We start from the raw sequence: 19,277 nt of genomic DNA on the forward strand, positions 1-19,277 counted from the left end.
TTTGTGAAACGTCCCTAAATCCTTTGAATGTTTTGATAAGGGTGTGGTTGGAGCTGTTTTGTATAGCCAGTGATAGGATAGTGACATGCAAATCACCACCCAGATTTAGGTCGTTTTGCATTTGACATCACATCCTTGACAGAGCAGTTATCGCTTTGCTTCTCTGTCTGTACGTGGCGATGTAGTTTCAAAACAACTTCTACATGTATACGGATGAATAAACCATAACTCGAATCGTTCAACGTTTCGTGTGAAATGTGTCCTTTCCACAACAGCTTGTCTTCTGCTGCACAAACTGTCACGAAAACTCGATGCAACTGAAGCTCGCGCGACTGTACTTCCGTAGTGTGTCCTGTTCGTTACAACATTAAAAGCACCGAAAATCTGTGTCTTTTTTGCTATTTTTATTGGAGTGTTGTCGATACAGTTCGTAAGATTTACTACAGCATACAGGATTGCTTCTAAAAATACATGACAAATGTGACTTTGATGTTTAGGTGACATTTCCGTGCAAGATTTTCGCCAACAAGGCTTTCATTTTGAAAAGGCAAACCGGAAATCTCGTGTGATGCACGCGATTCACGTTGAAGAATCGACGTCCGGCGTCAGAATCGTCCCGCCCCTCTCCTCCTCATCTACCGACATTCCTGTGTATCTCGTGCCTGTTTAGCCTGATGGCGCCCAGACTTGTCCTCTCTTGTTAAAAGTCCGTGTTGTGTCGTCGCAGCGCAGACCTCACGACACGAACAGTCCACCTCTTCCTGCCTGTTTATCTGATGACTGCACAGAAGCACTCATGGAAAAACAACGTGTTAACATAAAACGCTCTGTGATTTGTTTGGGTTTTTTTTTTACAAAAAAAATCTCATCAAAATACACATACACCAGAACTCAATGTGTGCTGGCCTGTTGTGACAAAGCTGCCACATTTCAAGACATTTTCTTTTCCTCTCCTCCATTCTGTCCCGCTGGACACCCAATGGGAGGGACTAAAGTGTGCATCACCTACGGGGAATACTAATGAACTCTCCTCTAAGAAAACAGCAGCCGGAACACGATGAAACAGCGCTTTTAGCTTGGATGTGTGTGTTATCTGTGTGTCCTGCGTGTGGAATCGCTGTGTGCTGAGCCCCAGTGCTGTGTGGAGACAGAGTGAGTATCTTTCGGGGCCTAACTTGGACGCATGTTTCTCTCTTCTGTGTGAGTTGTCGCAGCGCTGCCGCCTGAAGCCTGTCCAGCTGCGGACCTGACACCAGCCGGGCAGGAATCTGCGGATACTGTCGGTGGAAATGTGGAAATCGCGTTGTCACGTTCGCCAGGTGACATTTGTGGCGTAGTTTTGTACTCTCAGGTGTAATTTGCGTTGTGTTATTGTGGCGCTGTGGGAAACCAGGGAATGGGTGGAGGCGAGAGCTTTTAGCCTTTTCAACCTCAAGAATAACCTTGATATCCGAAGTGTTAGAGCGACTTCACAAGATACACTTCAGAAAATGATTCATATAGTCTGGTGGAAAGTGAAGAAAACGTGTTGTGACTACATCTAAACTCCCATCAACTCTCAAAAAAGAGGGCAAAAGTGTTTTCTTTCTCCAAAATTGAGTCTTGAAACGCTTGCAAGTCCATTGTCAGTGTATTGTAACGGGTTAAAATGTGGTGAGGCGTTGACTCAGCCAGGAACAATATCTATTTCAGGCGACAATCGTGCAGATTTTGGGGAAATCCGATGGGCACCAGCGCAGGCAAGAGTCGACTCAGCATTGTTGTTTTAGTCATGGAGGAATTTATGACACATGTTCAGATCCTGTCATTTGGTTGCACGTTTCAGAGTTTGGTGCCATGTCTTTTGCTCGGTCTTTAAAGGCCCCATGCTTTTGCTGTTTGTAAGCGGTCGGGTAAATAACTTGTCCCTGCAGCTGGGAACATTTGTGTAGGTCAGGGTAATCCCATTACACTGCATGTGCTTTTCTGCCCATACAGGAATGTGCAAACAGAGAGAAATTAGCCATGTTTGAGGGTGGGGGGATCTCTTTATCTTATTAACATTTTATAATATAGAATTACTTAATAATTAATTAATTAATAAATCAGATCATAATCAGATTTGTGTGATATCCAGTAAAGAATGCTTAATAAATTGAGCTTGCTTTGTGATTGTCAGACCCATGGAAACAACATAATGTTTTATGCAACAGAAGCTTTCATTGAAGTGTGACTTGACCGGGCTGAATCACCTTTCTTTATTGCCGTCCTCTTGTTGTAGTGTCATGTGCGTTGCGTCGCAAACCCAGCAGTGATGTGAGGGTGCACTGACCTGACCCTGAGTGCACCCCTGCATCATCGCAGCAAGGCTGAGAACTTCAACTGCGGCCACTCGCAGCCACAGCAAGATTTCCAGCTGGTGTCGAGTTGCTCTTTAAAGCCCCTATGTGTCGAATTTTCATGTGATCATAGCAGCTTTAATTGTTCTGGAGGTGTAAGTTTTTGTTTGTAGGAAAAACAGACAATCCCAGTGAAAACTGGTTTGGTTTTTGTGTTGCTTCATCCCTCTCAGTGTCCCCATCTTTCATGAACCTCTCCATCTGCAGTCCCCTGGTGTCAGCCAGGTGTCTTTTTTGATAAAACCGTAAGAAAATCTTGTATCTTCACATAGGAAGCTTTAAATCTCTCATGTCCGTCACTGCTGCTCTGCAACATTAAGTGATAACTGATCTGGTGCCGTTGACACACACACACACAGATTTATGCTCATATGGCTATTTAGTGTGTAAAGTTTGGCTTGGCTTTCAGTGACTGCCCTCCTTTCTCGCCAAATTGGCTCATGTTGCAGGGGACTCTGGGTGGGTGTAGTGTAGTATTCCAGAAGGAGGAAACCTGGGTAAATACTGTAGACAAAGTTTCACTCCCACAAACAAAGAGAAAACAAGAAAATCTTCAAAGTCAAGTCAAGACGTCTCTGCCTTAAAGAGTAAATGTCTCAAACTGCTGTGGTCTGTATGAAGATATTGGTCTCATTTTTTTATTTGATTGATCAGTGTTTATGCAAATGATGTCCGTTGAGTGTTAAGTAGATTTTCATCTGTCAGCAAAGACTGAACAGAGAAAAAAAACACTTCCCGTCTTCATAGCACTCAACAGTCCAAAGAGCTTGTATGGAAAAAAGTCTGAAAGTGGATTTACATGACAGGGTGCATTATCAACTTACATGGTTGAATGGCCCAAAAAAGTGAGTGTGTCTGTGTGTGTGGGTGTGTGTGGGTGGGGTTACACCTTCTCCCATGTGATTGCATACATTTCAGATTCAGATATTTTGCACAGCCAGCAGGATGTGCCGCACTGGGGGACTATTTCCAAACTAGTGGTGTCTCAGAATCCAGATGTTTCCCGCCAATGAGATGAGCAGAAGGTTTGGGATTTCTGGTCACCACAGAGTGCTATAACACTTTTTTTTAAGGATTTTTAGTGAAATGAACGATGCCAGAATGTCAGATGATTGTTTTATTACAGCCATCTCTCACTTGTCCTTTGTTTTTTTTTGCCACTCCTCAAGTCTTAAGATGCTGCCAATAGCCTTTGGCTAGTACAGGGCAGGGGATGTACCCACCCAGCGTTCAGTATCACCACTGCTTATTCACGCTCTCGTGAGTTCTGCTGCATGCTGTTGTTGCTGTTGTTGCATAGCATGTTTTTTGAATGCACAGGCTGGCTGTTATATCATCCTAAACTCCACCGCTGATATTCGGTAGTTTAAATCATAGTGTTAGTAGAAGTACAACGAGGCAAGTTCAGTGTCATATGCGGCTAGGAGTTGCACGCCTTTTTCAAACATTGAAATTCGCTTGATTGTTTTCTAACTGAATCTAAAACTGCTCCTGCGTGCATTCAGTTTTTGATGTGGCTTAGATTCGCAAACACTCTTTCTCTCTTTCTGTTTCTCTGTCTCTCTCTCCTTGTCACACACACACCCTCCCCCTCATTTGCCTTGTTTCCCAGGTAACATTCACCCATTCAAAGACACAGGTATCTACCCGCACACTGTGCAAAAGGGTTTACAAGCACACACCCTTTTCTCTCTCTCGTTGACGTGTTCTAGACTTCTCGTATGTCGCAATGTCGATGACCTGATCGACAGGTAGACACCACGGGATGCCTGCAGTGTTGGAGTGCTCTCTGGTTTTAGCATTTTGACGTCAACACTGGAACATTACATAGTGTGTTGTTGTCTGGTGTGACACTGAGCTGCACTTGAATGCCTCTTCTTGTGTGATCAAGATATGTCGCTCTCCTCGAGCTTTAGATCCGCTGCAGAAACCTGCTTGTTCTGTCAGATTACTTCACCGGCTCTTCAGCTTCCACAGTTACTTTAATTAACAAAGTGCAAATAGAATTTAAACGTTGATGGAAGTTGCCAACAGCCCACTGAAATTTCATTACTTTAGCATTCAGCAAAGACATTATTGTAAACAGAGTCTTTAATTAGACATTATGAGACCATTTATAGAGAAAGATCATTTAAATGCCATTAATGCAGCTGATACCTTAAGCTTGCAGTCTGTGGAATTTGTGAGGAGATCGGTCTCAGTTTCACATGTGTAGGATCAGCAGTTTTTTCATGCATGCCACTGTGGTGCATATTATGTATGCTTATTGTGGCTTAGTGGCACAAACTGTGCGCTGCATATATAAAACCCCCTTTTCTTTGTTTTTGCACCAGGGCAGCGGGCACTTGTGACGACAGTGCGATGGCCAGTCCAGGGGACGTGATTGAGCCGGTGGCTCAAAGCTCCACAGCCCAAAACCTGGGCAGAAGGCGCTTTTCGAACGACCTCCGCATTCTGTCTCCAGACGAGATAGATGGCCTCATGTCCAGCAGTGGTAAGATATGTTAAACTTAAGGTGTGAGCTGCCCATTCAAACTCATATCATATGAATTTCATTAAAATGTTGTTATCTTTTGAATCACAGAGGGTCGTCCTTTCCTTGTGGTGCATCATCTTCCTGAAATAAAAGAGGAGGGTATACCTTATTTAATGCCTGGTATCCCCATTACATGCAGAGTGGACAACACAGAGAAATACACTACTCGCTCCAAGGTACATCTCTTAAGTTTTTTTATTATACATGGAAAATCATTTATAGTTTCTCTTTTGTAGGTTGTTTAAAACATTCCAATGCTTCCACTGCTTTCAATGAAACAGTTAACTTTCAGTAGTCGCTCTTTATAACCATGTCAAAACGTTTTCTACAATTTAACGTCTTGGTGGTTCATGATCACTTTCTAATATCTGATTTCGAAGTTATTTTCAAGCCTTGCTGAAAACACCCTGACCTTAAACTGGACTGCACTTTACCGTAACGCCACTATGTCATATGAAATCTGTGAAAGCTGTAAAACATGCAGATCAGACTTGATTCAGCTGCGTTTGAACTCTGAGAGGCTTGTTGTGATCCAGCAGGCTCAGCTGTTATTTTAGCCCACCGTAGTTCAGATAGAGAGGCAGGCTGGAGAAGACACGGTGAGCTGCTTTGCGTTGGGTATAATTTGAAGAGTAAACAGGTGAGCGTAGTGTCGACAGTGTTTGAGGAAGTGGGTGTTTCAGAGATTCCTGGCTTTACTGCTGGGGCCTCTGGAGGTAGAGGCCTCATTTCACAAAATATTTGAGTTGTCAGGAACCCTATTTGTAGCTATAGCACATTCACATTGACACAGCCTTTTATCTTTGACATTTTATGCTACATTTCTTCATGAGTATTTACATTAAGAAGCAAAAGGTAACATTTAATGGTACAATATATTATCAGTTATACATTATTACAGTATGGAACCAGAGAAGCACCACATGTTGCTTTTTTTTAACGTAGTTACTCACTAGAGAATGTGTACTAATTGGTAACAGCTGAGATAAATCAGTCAGTTTTCATGTTCATCCTCTGTCTTTGTATCCATATGCTCCATTTTTCCCCCCACAGTCCAAAGACATGCATGTCAGGGGAATTAGAAACTCAATAGTCTCCCTGTGTGATTGCGTTCTAAATAGTTCCACATGTTAAGCATATTGTCCAAAAGACCAATGTGCAGAAAATGAACATTATGTTCTCCAAATTGTTTGGTTTGGAAGAACTACTATTTCAGTTCAGCCCTGATCTACTACTTAACCATATGCAGGTTTACAGAGCAATGGACAACTAATGGACATTTGAATAATGTGGCTCCAGGTCCGTGTAGGCACCCTGTACACAGTGCGGCTGACACACGGCCACTTCCACTGGACAGTGAAGAGGAAGTACAAGCACTTCCAGGAGCTGCATCGAGACCTTTACAAGCACAAGATGATGGTTCACTTGCTGCCTCTGGGAAGGTCGGTGTACCAGTCTCTGTGTGTTAATCATACATATAAACCTCTCACTCTGAGAAATGGGAGTTGTTATTGTCAGAATTAAGTATTTTGAATATTCAAATTTGTTTCAAAGGTTTGCGAAGGACAGGCAGCAGCTGAGAGCCATGTCAGAGGAAATGCCCAGCCTGCACGGGACTGAACGGACAAGAAGGACCTCCAGCAAAATGGTATCAAGCAGACCACTCAGACGCATGTACAGTATTCACACAAACACTTATATTTTTAGATGTTAAAATGTGTTTTATTTAAAGAAGAAGATTGATGGTCTCCGTTAACCACATATAATGAAAAAAAAAATAAAAATTTACCAAGGGCCCCATTTGCTTTGTTGTTTTTTTTTCTATTCAGGCAGATTATTATTATTTATTAATATCTCATATATATCACAATATCTCAAGGAAATATTGTGTATGTTTTGATAGTGCCACTTTTATGTGATTAAAAACACCCTTTTACTGTTTTCACACCTGACAATTCTTATTAATAATAATACATTTTAATTATATCATAAATATATTGTCACAAATCAGCTCTACACAACAAAACTATGTCCAATTTCAGGAAATCCCCTGGGCTTGAATATGACATATACGTCAAAAATTGCATAACTTTTGCATTTTTCTGTTGCAGAAATACCTTGAGGAGTACCTGAATGGTCTGCTGGAGAATGTGTTCTGCAGGAACGATCACAGCATGGTAATAGTTTTAAAGCAAAGGCACACACACAAAGTGGAAGTCATGTCACAAGATAACATTTTCTCATCTACTTTTCTTTCAGCTGGAGTTCCTCTCTGTCGGCGCCCTCTCCTTCATCACCGATCTCGGACCCAAAGGCTTGTAAGCAAACTTGTGTGAGCGTGTGACATGAGGAAAAGTGTAGGAAGTCATGACTAAGTGCACAATAGAGATTTATTGTGCAACACGTGTCAACTTGTCTCAGGGAGGGACCCATCTTCAAGAGGTCTGGGGGCCACCGGATCCAAGGCCTGAACTGCATTGGCCATCATCAGTTCTGTTTCCGCTGGTCTCGCCGCTGGCTGGTGGTGAAAGACTCCTTCCTGATGTATATGAACCGAGACAACGGCAGGATCAACTTTGTGCTGCTGTTTGACCCTGAGTTCAAAGTGAAAGTGGGCCGTGCTTACACTGACACCAAATATGGAGTCTGCATCGAGAACTTCACTCGGTAGGTCAGCCGACACACAGACGGCTCCAGTTATTGCATATAGTCATGCCAGGGGTTTTATGTTGCGTATGTGATGCATGCATTGCCTGTTTGTATTTGTTCAGGAGTCTGATCATCAAATGCAGCAGCTACAGGCAGGCTCATTGGTGGAGTCATGAAATCAACCGGCTGGCAGAAACCTGTGACTTTCTCAAAGTGCAACGCTTCGAGGGCTTCGCTCCGCCACGGGAGAACACGCTCACTAAATGGTCAGATACGCGGTCTACCTGAGATTTACAGCTTTCTGTCTTCAGTGTTCATTCTGATTTTACTCGACTTTTACGGCTCATGGTTGTTGTTTGAAGGTATGTGAATGGAAGTGGCTACTTTGCAGACCTGGCTGATGCTCTTGAACAAGCCAAGGAGGAAATCTTCATCACAGATTGGTGGTAAGTGTAATTTGCTGATAAAAAGGCTTCAGTTTTCAAAACAAAGGGCTGTTCTATTGATATATTTCAGCTACATGTTAAGTGTATTTCTAATGTGAAAATAGATGATGAGCGCTGTGTGTCCTTTCTCTCAGGCTCAGCCCTGAAGTGTTCCTAAAGAGGCCAGCAACTGATAACTACTGGCGCCTGGATGAGATACTCAAACGCAAAGCAGTAATGCCTCTCTCTGTCTTCTTCTTCTCTTTTATACAATTTAAATGAACTGATATAAAAAATTTGACATTATCTGTGCGCATATTTTTTTCAAATGGCGTCTTTGAACCTTTTCCTGCAGGAACAAGGAGTCAAAGTGTGCGTTCTGCTGTACAAAGAGGTGGAGCTAGCACTCGGCATCAATAGCGAGCACAGCAAGAGGACTCTGATGAATATGCACCCAAACATCAAGGTCTGTCACATCTCCTCAGACTTTTATATGCAGCCGACAGCCAGCCATATACTACCAACGGGGTACACAGTCAACAGAGGCCTCATCTAATGTTTTAACATCACTTTTAACCCCTTGTGTCCATCAGGTAATGCGACACCCTGACCATGTGTCGTCTGTGGTGTTCCTGTGGGCTCACCATGAAAAGATGGTGGCCATTGACCAAACAGTTGCCTTTGTTGGGGGGATTGACCTAGCCTTCGGTCGGTGGGATGACAGCCAGTACCGGCTAACTGACCTGGGTTTGACAGAGATTTCCAACGGTGTCACTGAGGAGGAGCCTAAAGGAGAAACAGGAGTAAGAACGTTTAGCTTTATAGATTGCCACTGATGATGCATGAATATGTTCACGGTAGCTCATGAACCAGCGTGCTTTGAATATGTCACAGCGCCTGCAGAAGCTAACAGATGTCTCTGTTAACCAGGAAAATGGGGTAGTTGATGGTCCAAAACCATCTGAACCAGATAAGCAAGCGGAGCAGGTCCCTGTCGATCTGACTGGCAACACTAAACTCTGGCTGGGCAAAGACTACAGCAACTTTATCTGGAAAGACTGGGTCCAACTGGACAGACCGTTCGAAGGTATATTATCTAAATCTCACTCAGTATCACACACACACACAGATACACTGAGAGGCTCTGCGCGTGGAGCTGAAAGGATTGCTTTTTATATTTTTCCAGATAACATCGACCGTACACAAGTTCCTCGCATGCCGTGGCGGGATCTGTCTGCCGCTATTCATGGCAGCGCTGCCAGAGATGTAGCCCGCCACTTCATCCAGCGCTGGAACTTCACCAAGGTCACACTCAAAAGGGTTTTAAAAAGGGTTCTACTGTCATATTTTTGGCCTGAATATCAATGTATTAGCATGGGCATGCGATATAGAAGATGCCGTGGCCCTATTGGAATTTGTAGGCTGTTCTCCACAGTGTCTCTTATGTCGTGTTATACAAGCCTGTGTTTATTACCTCACTTTTACTACCTCACAACTACAGCAACATGACTTAACTGAGTCATTGCTGGAGCACAATAAACTCAATTTAACTAACGCAAGGCCTCTGTATGACATGGCTAACAGGAAGGTCAAAAATCTGGCTTTCATTCATTTGTTTTGTCTTCTCTAGATCTTCAAAAACAAGTACAAGCACGAGTTCTACCCATACCTTCTCCCCAAGTCTCACTGTACCGCTGACTCGCTCTCGTTCACTGTGCCTGGGACCACAAAGGCCAAAGTGCAGGTATTTAGCACACACATTCAGCAAAGGCAGAGTCAAAACTTGTGTTTTATGCCGGTAGGAAAACAAAAAATAGTATGCAATCAGTTAATCTATTACATCTCTCATGCATAAAACCTGTGATCCACAACATTTTAGCTCAAAGGAAGGAGGAAAATCTACAACTCTACATGATTGGAAACTTGTCTTGGAGCCAGATGAAGGTTCACAAGTTGTGTTTTCCTGCAATTGTTGTCAGCCGCAGTGCTCGTCTTGTCATGGCACATTTTTATTTCACCTCGTACATGGAACTCACAACACTGCCAGATGCATTTATTTGGGAAATGTAGTGCTTTCTCGCCTCCACACACACTGTACGTGCAGTCTCTTATACTAAGACTGTTCCCACATGATGCTAGTGTTCCAGATAAATCAGACTTTCTTTCTTTTCACCGTGGGCGGCAGCTCTGCCGGAGAACAGTGACCAGTTGTGAAACAAGCTCACCAAACATTGAAGAGAGTGCCAGAGAGCCGCTTCACACCAGAGCCAGCCAGAAACCTGTCCTGCATAGAAAATCGGCCCTCTACACACATGATGGAAACTAGCATAGTGTTTGTGGATCTTTAAAGATGCCCTTCAGTGAATTCACACATTTTGCATTTATAAAAGAAGCCATGCTGCTGGTCATCTCCACATTCATTTAGAGAAATTAGTGAATTATAATTACTGAAATAAACAAGACCGTTGCCAAGAAGACTGAAGGTCCCGACTGGCTTCTGCTCTGTGCTTTACATTGTGTGACACCAGGTCGGATCCAGCAGGAAATCAGACGGATTTCTTTTCAGTACAACAAAGAGACACTGTTCTGGCTTTTTGAAGTGCAGCTAAAGTGTCTAGAGTTTTTTGCAATGGCAGATGGTGGAACAAGAGTAAAGCCTGTGGAGAAGGAAAAAAAAATCACTTCTACCATGTTTATCCTGTTTAGTAAAGCCAGAGAAAACAAATGCAATGCCAAAGACACAAGTGGAAGCATTATTTCTGCAACAGGCTTCATGGGAAATGCGGTCCACTCACATTCAGCATCATATGCTACGGTGTTCAAGCGTTCAGGCAGTGAATGCTGGGTAACAATAGCTTTTGCTGCGCGTGTTTTCTTATCCTATTGTAGGTGGTGGCCTTGTAACCCTAACCCTTGCTCCCCATTGTGCCGTAGCTTTCCTATCAGGTTTTTGTTGATGCCTTATTCAGGTTTCAGGGACAGCAGCTCAGTCGTCACATTCTGTGTTAGAGCTGTAGAGCTTACAGAGCCTCCCTGTCAGTTAATGCACGCCTTAGTAAAATGACTGCAAAGATGATGGCAGCAGTTTCAGTTCGGTTTCTGTTTTTTTACAGTTCTAAAATGCAGCCAAAGCTTTAAGAAATGCTAAAAAAAATGAAGTGATAATACTTGTGTTTCCTGTGCTTCACTGTAATTATTTGGTGACAGCAAATTAAGATGATGTGTCAGGCAAAGCAGAATTAATGACCTGATTGCACATAATTTAGTTAAGTAGAGTTTGAGTTTTTGAGAATGGCCTCCTCCATTTTCGCTTTGATTATTGCTTATTTAGACAGAAATATTTGGTATTACAAAGATTTACTGTAAGAAAGTGTGACAGGCTAAGCCTCATAAGTTTAAAGGAACTTTAAAACTGTAATCCGGGACACCCCCACCAGTGGTCCTTTGTTGGCTGAAAATGGTGCAGTGAAGGCAAAACTGTAGGATATTCCATTTGAATTGTGGTGAAATGATGCACCATAAATATACCTTTCACCAGGTGCTGCGCTCTGCCGATCGTTGGTCTACGGGAACCTGTGAGAACTCCATCCTCAACGCCTACATCCACACCATCGAGAACAGCGAGCACTACATCTACATCGAGGTAATGCAGGAGCGGCCCGGCTAGTCACAGACAAATATGTGGCTCCTAGTGTAAACCTGGCTTAGTTACAGCCTGTCTGCGCTTTTTAATGACTGATTTTACATCTCAACATGTAAACAGACAAATCCTGTTGAAATCATTTAAGCCTGCTTGGTGTTGGGCTCCCAAAGTCTTCACTGGTACAGCAGTGATACAATCAAACGGCAGACAAAAACTGTCACCACAGCAACACCCAATAATAGGTTCTGTTTTTTAGGCAAACAGTATATTTGTTTAATTTGAAGTATACATTGACCTCTCTTTATTTCTGATGTGTGGCATTCTTACTTACTTACACACCATTTGACACACTCATTTCACATTTCACTGACAGATTCTGTAGTGCAGTCGCAGCTCGTCCCTTCCTTGCCAGCTACCTACCTAGCTGCTTTAGCCCTCACCTCATGCCGAGCCACCATCTGCCTTCTCTCTGCCCTCAGAACCAGTTCTTCATCAGCTGTGCCGACGGGAAGACTGTCCATAATGGGATTGGCGATGCAATTGTGAATCGAATCTTGCGTGCGCACAGGTCTGCTCTGCGTGTTGTGGCCGGATTTATGTGGCGCTTCATTCATTCATTTTGTATGCACACATTATTTAACCTTGAAGTTATAAGGCACCCTTTGGTGAAATCTGTACTCAAAGTGGATTAAAACATGTTGAACAAAGCGCTATAAGAGGAGTGAAACAAATCGTAACATAGAGTAGAAATATCAGTGAAAGGGACAGTGTTTAATTAGTCCACAGAGTGTGCATGTTTACATTGTGTCTTATTGCAGAGAGCAGAAGAAGTACAGGGTGTTTGTGGTGGTTCCTCTGCTGCCTGGCTTTGAGGGAGACATCAGTGCTGGAGGTGGAAATGCCATCCAGGCTATTCTGCACTTCACTTACAGGTGAGAGCCTTTTCCGCCAGTTGCCATTTTTCACTCAGCCCGCTGCAACTTAACAACAACCAGAGAAAAACCTCTGAACTCTCTGCTGGCTCAGACATGTTTCCAATCATGAAGTGTTGCAGTTGATATAGATTTTCTGCAGGTCTCTCACACACTCCTATTTGTGCTAAAATGATTTGGATCACAAGTTTCGGGTCCTTTAGATCTTTTCATGGACCATACATTTTTATTCTGTTTGTATAGACCTATATATTTCTGTACTCAATGCAAAAGTTGAGGGCTCACTCCACTCTTTCCATTGTCATATGTTCTAGAAGTAAGTATTTTTCTTTTAAATCAAGGAATAAGATGTTTTGTAATTTAATTTGGTAACGCAATGCTGTTTAGCATGATGCAGGGGCTTCTATGAGGCAAAAGTATAATGGGAAACAACCTTGCTGTTTTTTGTTAAACCATCATAATTGAGTGATTTGTGATATTAAAGCTGCATTAAGTGGTAATGCATCAGGAGCCTTGTCAGCCTGTTGTTATTGTTGGAATAGAGCACAGCAGTACAATAAACATCTCTCTCTTTGCATTCATCCATCAGATTTCCAAGTTTGTTATGAATGCTTTGTGTGGTGCCACTAAAGACATTCTGTTTTCTATTATATCATGATTTCCTTCCTTGTTGTTGTCCTATAATCATGGATTTTTAATGTCCCAGGACCATGTGCCGAGGGGAGCACTCCATCCTGTCAAGACTCAGTGAAGGTGAGTTTTTAGCATCTGCTTTCATTTCAATTCAAAAATCCACCTGACATGACATCAAACCTCCTGTTTCCTCTCTAATGTGTGTCTTTCTTTCTCCTCGTGTTGCTCCTTTACACTGAAGCCACTGGTGCTAAGTATTCACCCGCCGGTCTCCATGTTCATCCTTTGCTTGTTCACCTTCTTTTCACATCCATGTTAAGAATCCATATCTCTGCGTGAGTTATTCATAAGTCTCCCCTGTATTTTTGGACCACCTTTTGTTAATAATGGGATTCTGGTTTGTCCCCTTCCTCCCAGTTGAGGACAAGTGGACAGAGTACATCACACTCTGCGGCCTGAGAACACATGCCCAGCTCTCCCAGTCGCTTGTCACAGAGCTCATCTATGTTCACAGCAAGACCCTCATTGCTGATGACCGCTGCTATATCATTGGTGAGTCGCCTTGAGTCATCATGGAGCGCCATGACAAAACAGCTAATCTCCTTCCACAAGACTCAGACATGTTTGACAGGAGTGCTGACTTCTGTTAAAATATTTTAACACTCAGCCATGCATGTATTTGAACTATGTTTTTAGTGAAGCTGTGAAATAGCAGCATATTTCAACCAATACATTTTAGCTGCAGTTTAACAGCACCACGCAAAACTGCTGAATATAAATGCAGTCAAATTAAGAAATGGAAATGTGAACAAATACATAGACATTTCCTTATAAAAATGAATAATAAAGAGCCTGATATTTAATATTTACAAGTGTAAGCACCTTAAGTGGGTGTGCTGAAGCACAGTTACCTAGGAGTAGCAAGTTCAAGTAATGAAGGACAGCATGAATATTGAAAAGAAGCACGAATAATGGAGGATTTTATTTTGAGATTTGGTCATTCATTTAATTATTTCAGTAGCTTTAATGTGAGAATGCTTGAGATTTTCATGAAATCAAACCTTATTTTTGATACTAATTGTGATTTTCAACAACCTATTCAATGTATTAACACATTGTATAATTACCTCACAATATAATAGTGGAGGAGTCCACCATTCCCACACAGAAGGGATTCACAGGAAATGATGCGTGCATGCAGTCCAGCCTTACTGTCTGTGAATCTGTCTAACTGATATCAGTCTCACTGTTGACTGTTCACTCTCCTGATGCCGTAATGGAGTTCAACTCACTTACTGCTAACGCAAACCAAACATTACCTACTGCTGCTCAATCACATTAAAAGCTTTTTTTGTGTTAGACCAGGTTTAAATGGTGAAACATACATCAAAGTTTTGTTGGCCATAGATGAATTTCTTCTACAAGAACGGTGATTTGTCAGCTTTGAGTTCTACACTGATGTGCACTTATTTCACTACAGACCACGTGCAGATTTCATATCATACAGACAGATACTACTGCAGTACTGAAGGTACTTAACTAAAGAAGACCTGAAAAGCAGGATATTGTATATTATTGGTTATATAATTTTGATATTTGCTACATCCGCTGAATACTGGCTCGATAAGAATGATGCCTCAGAAAAGACAGATTGTAAATGCTCGTACTTCCCTCATGTGTTCCAGGATCGGCCAACATCAATGACCGCAGCATGCTGGGCAGTAGAGACAGCGAGATGGCAGTGTTTGTGGAAGATGAAGAGCGAGTGCCATCCGTCATGGGAGGGGAGGAGTACCAGGCAGGGCCCCTTACACTTGCTCTGCGCAAAGAGTGTTTCAGGTCAGGACAAACTATGGTGTATGACCATGAACGGTTACTACCTTACCTCTAGATGTGACACAGTTTTAATGGGAGTTTGTCACCGGCCTGTGTGTCATGAAAAACATCAATACTAGCTTTGATTTCTATGCATTGGGAATTATCAGCTACCAAATGACAAACTGGCAACAGGTGAGAAATGACCTATATATTTCCTGGTTTAGAAGAAAATCATCTCAGAAAACAAAAATAGTAATAATTCTATTAATTAATTTGATACAAGTTAATTCTTACTTTTGGCTTATTTTCCCTTCCAGGGTTCTTGTCGGAGCATCTTCAGACCCCACTATCAGTGTTGATGATCCAATCAGCGATGAGTTCTTCTTCTTGGCCTGGAATGCAGCTGCTAAACTGAATGCCACCATTTATGACAAGGTACATGTGAAACCGAAGCTGATGCGTCATAAATCACAACATTCAGACCTTACCGTAACTAACAGGTGTCTCGCCTCTCCTGTGTCCTCATTGGCTCCGTCTGCGCTGTGATGCAGGTCTTCAAATGCCTGCCCTACAACTCTGTCCACAACATGCGAGAGCTGAAGGAGTACTCCAGCAAGGAGCGCCTCTGCGACACTGACCCTGAGCAGGCCAAAGAGGAGCTGAAGGCCGTCCGAGGGCTGCTGGTCCACTTCCCCCTGAGGTTCCTATGTGAGGAGAACCTGCTGCCTCCACTGGGCACTAAAGAAGGCATGGCTCCTGTAGGGCTGTGGACATAGCCCCAGCTGAGCCCAGATCAGACCACTACGTAACAGCTGAAGGGCTGCAGCACACTACAGGCTCCTCCTTGTAGCTCCAGCTGCCTAATGTTCAGCACAGTGCGCTAAAGTATTTGCACCACTGGCACTTCAGTGATAAGGCATCTCTTTAGTACAATTAATTTGTTTGTCATTGATGTTTTTTATATTGCCTTGTGACTGACGATGGGCGAGTCTGAGCATAACCACTGAAATGTAGATTGTATGATGATTATCTGTTAGATGAACCTGTCCTGGCCAGTTTGTTCACGATGGAAGTGTCTGCAAAACAAAATGAATGTATGAGTCAGGAGAGGATTGCGAGGTTGTATTGGAAATCAAGCATCTCACATGATCTTGGAACATAGTGTACAGTTATTGGTGCAAGGTTTTTGGGTGGGTGGGTGTCTCTCTCTCTCTCTCTTTTTCTCTCTCTCTCTCTCTGTCTCTCCCTCTCTCCGTCTATCTCTCTGTGTCTCTCCCTCTCTCCGTCTCTCTCTCTGTGTCTCTCTCTCTCTGTGTCTCTCCCTCTCTCTGTCTCTCTTTCTCTCTCTCACGCTCGCTCTCACTCTCCCCCTCTGAGGCTTCACCTCTCACTGCAGTGCCAGCAAATCTGTCAGAACATTTGTGGTTGTTATGGTGACGGATATAAAGAGATGACTGGATCGCAGCTGAAATAAAGGCTGGATGGGGCAGAAAAGGGAGAGTACTGATAAGAGGGATAAATTACTAAATCAGGATGGTGTGCCGGAAAATAGAAGGTAATATGGTGAAGGAGGACAGACAATTTCTGCGGAAGCGAAGTCATTTTAATAGTTTTGGATAAGTGATCAGGTGGGAAAACTGTGTGAGGGAAAGAAAAGGAGGACAAGATAATTAAAGGGTGTTAGGTTGATTTACCGTTAATTGTTGCTTTTTTTTCAGTCACCATGACAACCAAGTGAATTATTATTTCACTGTGTTGTCAGCAGTCGAGAACAGAACATTCTGCTATCCACTTGGCTTTGAGAACGCTGCGTGAAGCACAGATTGCTTGACCATTGCATTTTTCAGCTATTTCCATGCTCAACAATTCTGTGTCCAGGTGCCATGAAATGTCTTAACATATCTACCCTATATTAATTTACTGGGCATTTGTTTAGGTTCATTATGTTTAGCCATAACACTGTAGCTGAGTAGTGACATAATGTGGCTTTAGTTCACGCAGCAGCTCCCATGGTTGAAGCATCACCAAGTCATTCTTTTAATCTTGAGCTACAAAGAATTTTAGGTTTTCTTTGATATAAATTCAAGTCAGTTGTTCTCTTGAAACCTTTACTGAGCCATGAGGACCTGAGTGACCACTGTTGAGCAATCTGCAAAAACCTTGTGTTGGACACACATGCATTGGTGGTGAATGCAGACAAGTGCAAGCATTCCTTGTGTAGAAAAACAGGACTTTATTTACTTGTATTCAGTAGTAAAATGTTATTGTGCCCTTAGCTGTACGACATGGGTGACAGGAAAGGAGTTTGACCAAGGGGGAAATATGGATGTTTTGTAAGATGAGATTGAACACGGGCAAAACCTTGTTATTTAGGCATTTTTCCGTCTTTGAAGGTTTCTCACATATTACACAGCCATACCAGGTTTCACCAGTGCCTCTGTAAAGTACCTTATCATGAAAATTTTTAGAAAACAACCAGCAGAGAGGCAGACAACAGGCAGCACGTGAAGCTTGTGAAATTAATGTTTTTTATTCCTAGCCTTTTGGTGGTGTTCCCTTTGTCCCATTGTGGCATGTATTTTAAAGAGACCTGTATGTTAACAGATGAAATAGTGATTGATTTATGTGCATGACATGACCATAATCCAGTTCATAACCCAAAAAAGTGGAAACTTGCTCAGCCCATGTACGGCAGAGCCAGTGAACATGTACAGATTGCTTCATAAGCTTCTTGAGACATGCCCACAATTCAACACTACTGAGGTGTTTTCAGTGCGGACTTGTCTGGGAATGTGACAGATGACGAGTGTCCCACATGAACGCCGCCTTGCTCTACATGAAGCACCTTTCACAGAGGAGCTAGTAGAACCATCTGTGTTTAGAAATGGAGCATTGCTGACTTTAGAACTATTCACACTTTTCCTTGGAAAATATTAAAAAGCTACTATGAGCCCTTGCACACTTGAAGCTGGGTATTTGCTAGCCTCTCTCGTACAGCACAAAATAGTTGCCTTTTGCTAAATGATTCCGTGGAAATATCTGTGATGTACTGACAAGTGACTTTATACTCTTTCTATCATGAATTTTATTTTTATTAGACTAATAACCAGCTTTACCAGTACAGTTTTATGTATTTATGTATTAATATAGCTTGTGTTTTTAACTCATCCTTATTATCCCTGACAGTCACCATGTGAAAACTTTTGTGTATGGAAAACTGTAGATCTAGGTCATTACCTTAACGTTTCTGATGTATAAGTTACTAACACTCAGGGGTAAAGAGGTGATGAATATTCTAACTCAGTCACTTAAAAAACTTATACTACTTATACTTGTTACTTTTCTTGTTTCCTCAATAAACTTGTTTTTTTAACAGAGTTTCAAATTGAATATCTACTTTTTGATGAAGAAATACTTATCAGCCAGTAAGGTTTTCACGATTTTGCTAAAATCTACACAATAGACCACTGGCTAAAAACTACTGATACCACGTAGAGACACTTTGGGAGAGGGAAAACAATGTACTAAATGATGAGGTTTATGTCCTCTATAAACCACCGGTAACACTATTCTTGTAAATTCCTGCAACATCTTTCGCCGTCTGTATATGAATATTGATATATATTGATATATATTGAATGAAATAATGAATAATGAATTATTTTTATTGAACAAACTGGAGACTGAGTGGACATAGAGACTGAACGGTTTACTGCAAATCTACACTATTTAAAAAGTTAATTGTCTATGTGAAGGCCGAAATAAAACACCAACAGAATCCCCAGGTTATTTCCATTATAGTGTCAGCTGTCATATGACATACCAGATTGTTCTGTTGAACGCTTGGTGAACAGCTTTGGAAGTGAATCATGCATTATTGACAAGCATTATGATCTGCTGGAGATAAGGTAGATCTGCCTTAATGGGAAAATATCTTCTTCATATAGCTGTTAGGGTGGCTGACGCATCAGAACAAAACCAGGAACAGGAAACACTTAAAAGTGAGATGATTTCACTTAAGTTACATATGAAAAGACATGTCAAAAGAATGTCATACTAAAGTGTGTTTTTGTTACCGAGCAGAATTTAACTTTACCTCATTTTTGGGGGGTGTGTGTGTGCGTGACCATCTAGGCCAGTGCAGGACAGGCACGTCTGAGGATGACCTCAGCTGTCTGCTCAGACAGAGGCGGTCGCGTGCGTTAAGGGCCACTGTAATTTTTCAGGTAATTTGTCCCTGATGAAGCACCGTAGCCCTCCAAG

General features: G+C 42.3%; 1 protein-coding gene across 2 annotated transcripts; it reads left to right on the top strand.

Moving 5' to 3' along the window:
- The first annotated feature begins 954 nt into the window (after positions 1 to 954).
- Positions 955 to 18,392, top strand: pld2 (phospholipase D2). 2 transcript variants are annotated; one of them, XM_041952109.1, is made up of 24 exons: positions 955 to 1,152; positions 4,712 to 4,872; positions 4,963 to 5,090; positions 6,214 to 6,356; positions 6,469 to 6,562; positions 7,026 to 7,091; positions 7,174 to 7,232; positions 7,336 to 7,581; positions 7,686 to 7,829; positions 7,926 to 8,009; positions 8,144 to 8,222; positions 8,344 to 8,454; positions 8,582 to 8,791; positions 8,919 to 9,075; positions 9,175 to 9,293; positions 9,619 to 9,732; positions 11,527 to 11,631; positions 12,111 to 12,199; positions 12,450 to 12,563; positions 13,270 to 13,316; positions 13,614 to 13,748; positions 14,882 to 15,035; positions 15,332 to 15,449; positions 15,566 to 18,392. In XM_041952109.1, exons 2-24 carry the CDS (start codon positions 4,740 to 4,742, stop codon positions 15,788 to 15,790), a joined length of 2,874 nt encoding a protein of 957 aa, XP_041808043.1. In that variant the 5' UTR covers positions 955 to 1,152; positions 4,712 to 4,739; the 3' UTR covers positions 15,791 to 18,392. The 2 variants fall into 2 exon arrangements, with proteins under 2 accessions (XP_041808043.1, XP_041808044.1); XM_041952110.1 differs by lacking the exon at positions 955 to 1,152 and adding an exon at positions 1,204 to 1,319.
- The last annotated feature ends 885 nt before the right edge of the window (positions 18,393 to 19,277 follow it).

The sequence above is a fragment of the Chelmon rostratus genome, chromosome 14, assembly GCF_017976325.1.
Source record: "Chelmon rostratus isolate fCheRos1 chromosome 14, fCheRos1.pri, whole genome shotgun sequence".
Classification (NCBI taxonomy): domain Eukaryota; kingdom Metazoa; phylum Chordata; class Actinopteri; order Chaetodontiformes; family Chaetodontidae; genus Chelmon; species Chelmon rostratus.

Excerpts from the sequence above, each read along its gene's own strand:
- pld2 (XM_041952109.1), top strand. The coding sequence starts at position 4,740 with ATGGCCAGTCCAGGGGACGTGATTGAGCCGGTGGCTCAAAGCTCCACA. Across the intron at positions 8,223-8,343 it reads AGATACTCAAACGCAAAGCA|GAACAAGGAGTCAAAGTGTG; the intron begins GTAATGCCTCTC and ends CTTTTCCTGCAG. Across the intron at positions 9,733-11,526 it reads CCACAAAGGCCAAAGTGCAG|GTGCTGCGCTCTGCCGATCG; the intron begins GTATTTAGCACA and ends ACCTTTCACCAG.